Genomic DNA, 8,852 nt, shown 5'->3' with positions numbered 1-8,852 from the left:
TGGGGGTTTCTTTAATCTCGGGCTCGGTCACGGAGAGGAGCGGCCCACCCACTAAGAAGTGCCCGGGGCTGAGAGCTACAAGGTCAGTGGGGTCTTCGGACATTGGAGAAATAGGCCTCGAGTTTAAAAAGGCCTCAATTTTTGATAGGAGGGTAGTTAGTTCCTCGAATGTGTATTTCCCGACAGCCGTCTGCTTGTAGAAGTGTGTCTTGAAGCTTTTGACACCTGCCTCCCATAGCCCCCCATATGAGGTGCTTCGGGCGGGTTGAGGTAAAATCTGCGATCAGCTGAGTCTGCAGCTTCCATTTGTGGATGGTGCACACTCGACAAAAGTGAATGATTTCCTTTACAAGATTCCTCAGCTAAAAAAAATCAACTTTTTAAAAGGGTTTTTGTTTTTTTTGTTTTTTTCCCCCCAACCCAAATTTTTTTTTTGTTTCCCCCCCCACCCCCCATCGCTTTACTTTTTTTTTTTTTTAATTTTTTTTATTAAAAAAAAAAAAAATTCCAATTTTTAACCCCCGTAATTTCCCCCCCCTATAAAATATAAATTTAATAAAAAAGAAAATAACAACAAATAACCCTTTATAATTATAGGGTTCTGTTTTTCGGGATGCCGCGATCGTTTGTTGGTGCCGCCCTCTAACTCGCCCGTCCGTCAAGTGCGGTTTCCACTTTTATAATTGGCTGTTGGCGCAGCGAGATGCGTAAGCCGGGTTGTTATTGTTTTGATGTCAAAACATTCGGATGTTATGTTATGTTTTAATGTTAAAATATTCGAATGTGTAAAATATTGTAATGTTAGAATAATACGTGTGTATGTGGATGTGATATTTGGTATGTGCATAAGCCCCCCGTTTCTTTCTGCACAACACAAATATTTACATGAAAAATAATAATAAAATTGGATGATTTTGGAATTACGTATGTGTGTATGTGGTTGTGATATTTGGTATGTGCACCAGCCCACTGTTTTTTTCTTCACAACACATGTTCACATAAAAATAATAACAAACGTTAGATGATTTGAAAAAGACGACTAGGTAAACCATTCAAGCACTATCGTAGAGTCCGTCCAATAAAATGAGGCGTAGTGAGTAGGAGGCATCTCGGAGAGAACTGCTGCAGCTAGTTCAGAGAGAAGCACTGCGCCACAGAGTTCCAAGCGCGGACTTTACTGGACTTTACTGGAGCAACTCGGGTCTTGGATGAAAGCAGGGCTATGAAGCAGCCGTCAGTCGTTTCGTCACGGACAAAAATGGCAGTTTCGCTGCTGGATGCAATCGCACCCATCTTGGAATGCGAATCTCTTTCAGGGCTGGATACCCTTTAAGAAAATCATTCCACCTTGTGACGAGATCAGTCGGGAGAGGCTGGTCCCAACTTAATCCCCGCAGCCAAATTTCTTGTATGAAAATCTTGGCCCGGATGATGAAAGGCGATAACCATCCTGCTGGATCAAATAGTTTAGCTATCTGGATAAAACCTCTCGTTTGGTGTAGTCTGTTTGAAGAGAAATTTCCCTTGGTAGGAAAAAGAAATTAAGTCAGAACTGATCAAGTGGTCTTTTGGGATACCTTGCAAGAGTCCCTTCTCGTTTGAGGTCCACTTTCGCAGTGGAAACCCTGCACTCTCGAGGGCCAACCGGAGTTCTTTGATGGCTAGAACAGCGGACTGCTGCGTGTGGTTGCAGCTAGAACGTCGTCGACATACATGAATCTGGAAATTATGTCACTTGCTAAAGGATATTGGTCAAGTACATCCTGAGCTAGCTGTTGACGCACGCGAATGGCCGGAAAGGGCGCACAATAAACGCCAAAGGTCACCGTGTTCAGCTCATAGTCGGAGAGCTTCCCTTCTTTATCGCGGAACAGGATTCTTTGGAAGCGCGTATGATCGGGATGAACAAGAATTTGCCAAGATGTACTCTTGGTGATATCTGCGTTGAAGACGTACTTAAAGAAGCGCCATTTGAGGATCTGGGTGGTCAAATCAGATTGCAGTACCGGACCTGTATGAAGGATATCATTAAGACTGTACCCGTTTGACGATGGATTGGAGGCGTTAAATACGACGCGAACCTTTGTCGTATGCTGTCTGGTTTGAAAACCGCGTGGTGTGGCAAATAAAAGTTGTTGGAGCCGTCGTTTGGAGAGACCAGATGCATATGACCTAAATCTAAATGCTCCTGGATGACTGAGTCGTACTGCTCTTTTAAGATGGTGTTTTTGTTTAGCCGTGCCTCGTTTTTAAGGAATTGCGTCAATGCCATAGGGCTTGAATGTCCCAGGTCTATATTGCTAGGCTCCTTAAAGGGCAAGGAAACCACATACCTCTCTTTCTCATCCCTTTCAGTGGTCTGCTGGAAGTTGTTCTCCCATACCGAGCTGGATTCCTCAGCCAGCTTCACTGGAACATCTTCCACCTCCCAAAATTTGGTGAAGATGCTGTCTAGTTTAGCCTCAGTGACAGACAATTGTGTCGAGAAGGAAGCTATTCTGTTAGTGGGATTCTTCGCGATTGGGCCGCAAAGAATCCACCCGAATATGGTCTCTTGGCCAAGGAGTGTTCCGCAAAGATTTGACTGGAAGCCGCCTAGAATAATCGATGGAAGTAGATCAGCGCCTATGAGCACGTCAATCTGCGAACTCTGGTAGAAATTTGGATCTGCTAGTTGGAGGTTGGGCAGGTCCCTTAAAGAACCTTCGGGTATCGTATAGGATGGGAGATTTCCAGCTAAATTTGGTATCACATTTGCGGAGGCTTCGAGTTGTATATGTGGCCTATGTTGGGAGCCTATGTTGAACTGACAGCGTTTGCGAGGCTGAGCAGCAACAGTTTGGTTTATCTCGCAACTTGAGCTTGGATGGATTCATAGGGGAGCTTAATTAGGTTGAATAACCGTTCCGATATAAAAGTTGCTTCTGATCCTGAGTCAACTAAAGCGCGTGCAGAGTACCTTATGCCCGAGTGGCAGATCTCTATGAGCGCCGTGCTCAGGATGACCCCTTGCGTGTTCACGGCGAGATACGATTGGACGTTCGATTGAGTGGACTGTACACTTTGCTGGTGGTCAGGTATAGATGCTGACTGTAATGGTGGTTGGAGGTCAGGTACGGGTGCTGACTGGAGTTGTTGAGGGCCGCCACGATGCAGGAGAGTGTTATGGCGTCCTTTGCAAGTGTAGCAGTTGTGAGTACTTGTGCAGTCTCTCAACATGTGGGTTCTTGCAAAATAGTTCAAACAGAGTTCCCGATCCGCGACGGGCATATTTTGGAACTGGGGACACATACGAATAGGATGGTTTTCCCTTGAACAAAGTCTACACGGTAGTGGATTTACTGTGACCCTATTTTCAAAGTTGTGGATAATTCGCGGCCCGCTTTCAGCTCGTGGACCTGTGGATTGAGCCGCCACCGTAGGTTTGAATTCTTCAATTGCCTCAAGGGTTCGATGACGATCTTGTAATAAAACCTTGAAATCATTCCACCCTGAAATCTCGGATGGTTGAAGGAGAGACTGCTCCCAGAAAGACAGCGTCAATTTCGGCAGCCTCGAGGAGCACAGAAAGACGAGCGGACAATCCCATTTGGTGGTGTCTACCTTGGCGATTTCCAAGGCTGTCAAACACCCTTGGACTGTGCTCTCCAGGTGCTTTAAGGATTTCCCCCATTCTTGGGAAGCAGAGGGAAGATTGAACAGAATCTTAAGCTGGCTGTTGACGAGCAGTCGCTTGTTTTCAAAACGATTCTGCACGTTCCTCCATGCTGATTCAAACCCTTCGTTGGTTAAGGGAGTTAGCGCAACGATGGACTTTGCTTCACCACTCGTTTTCAAATTGAGATGGAACAGCTTTTCGAGGCCTGAAAAACCGGGATTCTGGACATACATGGCGAAAAAAAGGTCTCGGAAAGTCGGCCAATGAACACAGTCGCCACTAAAAATTTCGCAGTCTATTGGGGGAACGCGGCACCCACTAGGACGAGGCGCCGGTGTGGAAGGCTGACTAAGCTGTTAAACGCTGGCGCTTTCAATCGTTTCGCTTAATGTTGCAACGCATCGTTCGAAGACCGAGTAACAGTAATCATACTTAGATTGCTTGACTGTAATCGTGTCTTTACACTTTAATACAAAGAGGACCGCAGAGCACGTCTCGAACTCTCTCTCCACCTTGTCCCAGAGAGCCCGTATCTGCTCAAGTCGGACCTTATTTGTGTGAACGGACGGAAGTTGGTCAGCTGGGGTGTTGACTCTGGCTTCGAATTGTATTACTCTGTCGGTTAAAGTCACGAATTTTGCCAAAGCTATGTCAGCGTCAACCTGAGCCATTTTAGCAGTTGATCTCGTTTTTAGCAGAGTTACGGATTTTAGAGAAGATACGGACTTCTCGCTTGTTGTCCTGGATGGACGGCTGATCTTAATAGAGGGACTTAAAGTTTTACTGGATTCTGCCTTGTGGGTGGGCAGTGACGACTCGCTGTGGGCTCTGACTCGGTGTGAGGTGCCAGCTGTTGGGACGATTAACTGAACCTTTGATTCCTCACCTTCACCGATTGGCATAATAACCTCGCGTAGGAGTAAAAAAAAGGACACGGATTGGACGAGCCGATGGTCGTGAATGCCGAAGACTAAGTGGAAATAAGGCATCAACTAGGAAGTTGTGCTGCCGATGTGAAATGGATATGTGCTTGGAGAATATATTTGGAACAAAATATGTGTATAATTGGGTAGGTTGAATCATATAATACCAGAAGACCTGGATGCGGAACACGTGGAGCCGGAACGCGGTTTGGTGTTTTAATTAGTTTATGGATGAACCGATTTAAATACCTAAATTTGTTGCTATGTTAAACAAATTCAAAAAACAAAACAGCAAAAATGGGAACGCGTGAAATCAGACCGGTGTTTGATGGTTCAATATATTTTTGGGTGGAACACTTCGATATACTTAAATCTGTTGTAATTTAATAACACCAAACAACAAACAGCAGAAAAGGTCGCGGAACGCGTGAAATCCGATCGCTGTTTATATCTAGGTGGCACAGGTTTAAGGTGGAAAAGGTTTATCGAGGTTCGGGTTGTTTGCAAACGCGGTAACCTTAATTGGCTGACTTGTTCTAAAATGCGGTATGCAAACCTGCGTAATTTCACTCACACTAATACAATATGTACGTATGTAGAAATGAATGTTGTTATGAATGATATAGTGCAAAGCTACTAAATAACAACAAATAAATAAATTGGGTTCTGTTTTTCGGGATGCCGCGATCGTTTGTTGGTGCCGCCCTCTAACTCGCCCGTCCGACAAGTGCGGTTTCCACTCTTATAATTGCCTGTTGGCGCAGCGAGATGCGTAAGCCGGGTTGTTATTGTTGTGATGTCAAAACATTCGGATGTTATGTTATGTTTTAATGTTAAAATATTCGGATGTGTAAAATATTGTAATGTTAGAATAATACGTGTGCATGTGGATGTGATATTTGGTATGTGCATAAGCCCCCTGTTTCGTTCTGTACAACATAAATATTCACATGAAAAATAATAATAAAATTGGATGATTTTGAAATTACGTATGTGTGTATGTGGATGTGATATTTGGTATGTGCACAAGCCCCCTGTTTCTTTCTGCACAACACATGTTCACATAAAAAATAATAATAAAACGTTAGATGATTTTTATTAAATGTGAGCGCCGAAGGGAAAATGTTAAGCTTGTATGTGTGTGAAGGTGCGAATGAAGATGATGTATATTTTACAAATTTGTGCTCGAAAATTAGTATCGGCAAAAAAGACGACTAGGTATATATATATATATATATATATATTTTCACACAAAATGGAGTCCAATTGGAGTGCGGAGTGTGGGTGGGTGAAAAAAATATAAATATAAACCTTGGAATTACTTAGCTGGTGGAAAACAATAAGCTGGTGGAATCCGGCTCGAAGGACCAAATGTTGGGGCGGGTCCTTGCCGTGCTGAGTCCTTCCAAGTGTTTAATAAAAATTCGGTTTCGGGGTTGAATTCACTTGCTGCTTCGTGTACTTCATTTCTCTTAATGCTCTACAAAAAAATATGGCGTGAGGTCTAAGCCTATGCCTATATGGAGAGAGGTTTTACCCGGCTGAGCAACAGTGATGCCAAGCTAGCTATGTTGCACCAAGCTTGGTTCGACATGAACACATAGACTGACGAACCCAGCGACTGTAAACAAACTGCTTGACAGATCCCGTACAATCTTTAGGCAGCACAGTTTTGCCAACATAAAAAATGTATAGTTTATCCAGTCCCGCTACTTTTTTGGCAGAAGGTAAATTTGTGGTTAAAAATAAAAAAAATAAAAAAAATTTGGGGGGGTTTGGGGCTTCTCCAGTGGTAATTTTTGGCCTAGCCCAAACAGGAAATAAAACGAGCACAACAATTGGTTTTAAATTGTATTAATTGTGTCGCTCTCGTTTTTAAATATCAACTACGTGCTTTCGAAGCGTGTCATTGCAATACATTATTTTTTTAAGCAAAGTAACACGTGATTTTCTTCCACTGTATACTTGTAAGAAAAAAAAACAAAAATTGCTTATAATATCAAGTGATTTTGGAGAATAGTGCTCAGTTTTATTTCTTTGTTTTTTAATTTACACATTTTTTAATTCTAATGGAAAGCTAACAGACAGTTTTAAACGGAAAATATTTAGAAGGTCTTAACCTTTACGAAAAAATAAAGATTCGTAAGTCAAGAAATTATTATGGCTATTGCATTTTATTTAAACAGGTAGTAGATTTTAGTGTACTTTCGCTTTTGCTCTTTTAAAAAATGACAGCCAAACAAAAACCATAGGAAAACAAAGCAATTATATATTCATAAGCTAATTAAAAAATTAAATATTCTTTCAAAAATGTAAGCTTCGAGTTATATGAGTTTATGTTTTAAAACAAGCTATGAAGACTTTCAGCTCAGCTATTCGATCGTTTCTAGGGAAGATATTCGATATCGTTTTTCGATTTTAATAAAATTAAAAGCGTAACTCTAAATTATTTATTATTTATAAAAATTAGTTATTTAGAAAAATAGAGCTATGACAATTTTTTTTAAATACATTTTTTTTTAATCCTGGTTACTTGCATGGGTGTTTTTGATATAGGCGTCCGACTTTAATCAAATCTAATAAGTAATTTTAAAATAATAATCCAGTACATCGAAGAATTAAAATAAAATTGAAAACAGCAAAGACAAAATATTGTTTAATTTTTTGCAAACTTCCTACTGAAATTATAATGCCCTCTGAAGGGAATAAAATGTATTTGATTCTTAGATATACCGATGGAGGTATACCGACAAGACGCTTGTTTGGCCGTCTTAACACCGTAGCCTTACACACCCTCTCCCTCACAATTACCTACCTCCATCCTATCCCCCCACATCTCACCTCGGTGCCGGACTAAGGTGTCATTCGACCCGTGCCGATAGTCAGCCTGGCTGGGCGCCCGAGTTAATAAATAGCCCAGTCGCAAACGGAGGGTTCAGGCAAGTGGCGACCGTCTGTCCTAACTACGCCTTACCCGGGTACGGCGGATCTCTGCCCGGGCGGACTATATACTTCCCCGCAACTCGTGGGACCCCATGAAGAAGATTAAGAACTTAAAAATCCCGCAGGATATCCCTGCAACCGGTGTCGCAAGACACTTCGAGGACAGATCCCTCGACGGCGACAGATCCCAGGCGGCAGCGCACCCGCCTAGGACTCCACCAGTAGCTCAGGCGAGAAGACCCTCACGGGTCCCTAGGCAAGAGGGGCCTAGCATATCAGCAGCAGCAGCGGCAGAAACGGCAAAGGTGCAGGCCAGGAAGATACCTTCCCAGCCCCGCCAAAACCAGCAACCGACAACCGCTGGAGGACGACCCTCTAGCTCGGCACCACCGGTCATCGGACCCCGTCCGACATACGCGGAGGCTGCCAAGAAAGCTACGCTCATCAGGGTGGCCATACTCCGGGAGGGTTTCCCGGCGGCCAGCCTGACCGCAGAGAAATTATCCGGGCTCCAGGAATCGGTCATGGACGAGATGCTCACGTCAGCGTGGAGCGGTCCGGTAGTGTTCAGGGGAATCCACTTCAGGGTGGGTTACCTGATTATCGACTGCCTTGATAAAGGTTGTTTTCCAAAACCGTGTCGAGACGGACGCCTGGAAGGTTATCTCCAGGAAGAACGACGGAGCTGGTGCACTCCTGGTCGTGGGGATGGACCAGACCGGAAGAGATGAGATAGTGGAGCGTGACCACAAGCTCGACTTCCGGTTTGGGCACTTCACCCTCGAACCACTGAACGTGGAGCCGAAGGTGAAGAGTGGGGAGCAGGACGGACAATCAATCACCAGCATGGACATTGGGGACGACCAAGGGGTTGGACACCCTATGTCAACCCACCCTACCGTGATAGACGGTGGTGGAGAGACTTGCTCTCTCTCTTCACCAGACATCGCGGAACACCAAACCTCGGAGTGATGGCTGCAACAAGCAGCACTCGGCTAGCCCAGGTAAACATCCATCGGGCCAAAGCAGCATCTGCTGTCTTGGCGAGGATGTTCACCTCCCAGCACCTCGGGCTAGCCCTTGTACAGGAGCCATGATGGCACCATGGCATAAAAGGCCTGTACACGAAAGACACTAAGGTAATATGCGATCCAGGAGGATCACCTCCCAGATCATGCATCGTTATAAGGAAAGATATCAATTATAGTAGCTTTTCAGACTTCATGAGCAGAGACTGCGTCGCCGTAGCCATCAAGGGCACAGGAGCTGCATCAGTGGCCTCCGTCTACTTTGCCGGGGAGGAGACCTGTCCACCGCCAGGAATACCG

At 44.3% G+C, this 8,852-nt stretch overlaps 1 protein-coding gene across 1 annotated transcript; it reads right to left on the bottom strand.

The window, feature by feature from the left end:
- Positions 1-1,661: 1,661 nt before the first annotated feature.
- On the bottom strand, positions 1,662-8,378 carry LOC121467328. Its single transcript, XM_041708717.1, has 4 exons — positions 8,304-8,378; positions 2,960-3,090; positions 2,173-2,861; positions 1,662-2,011 (listed from the first exon to the last, which is right to left on the bottom strand). Exons 1-4 carry the CDS (start codon positions 8,376-8,378, stop codon positions 1,662-1,664), a joined length of 1,245 nt encoding a protein of 414 aa, XP_041564651.1.
- Between the last annotated feature and the right edge of the window lie 474 nt (positions 8,379-8,852).

Source organism: Drosophila elegans, unplaced genomic scaffold (assembly GCF_018152505.1).
Source record: "Drosophila elegans isolate 14027-0461.03 unplaced genomic scaffold, ASM1815250v1 contig_377, whole genome shotgun sequence".
NCBI classification, from domain to species: Eukaryota; Metazoa; Arthropoda; class Insecta; order Diptera; family Drosophilidae; genus Drosophila; species Drosophila elegans.
Note: the sequence above shows the minus strand (reverse complement) of the source record. Positions and strands in the feature narration are given on the sequence as shown.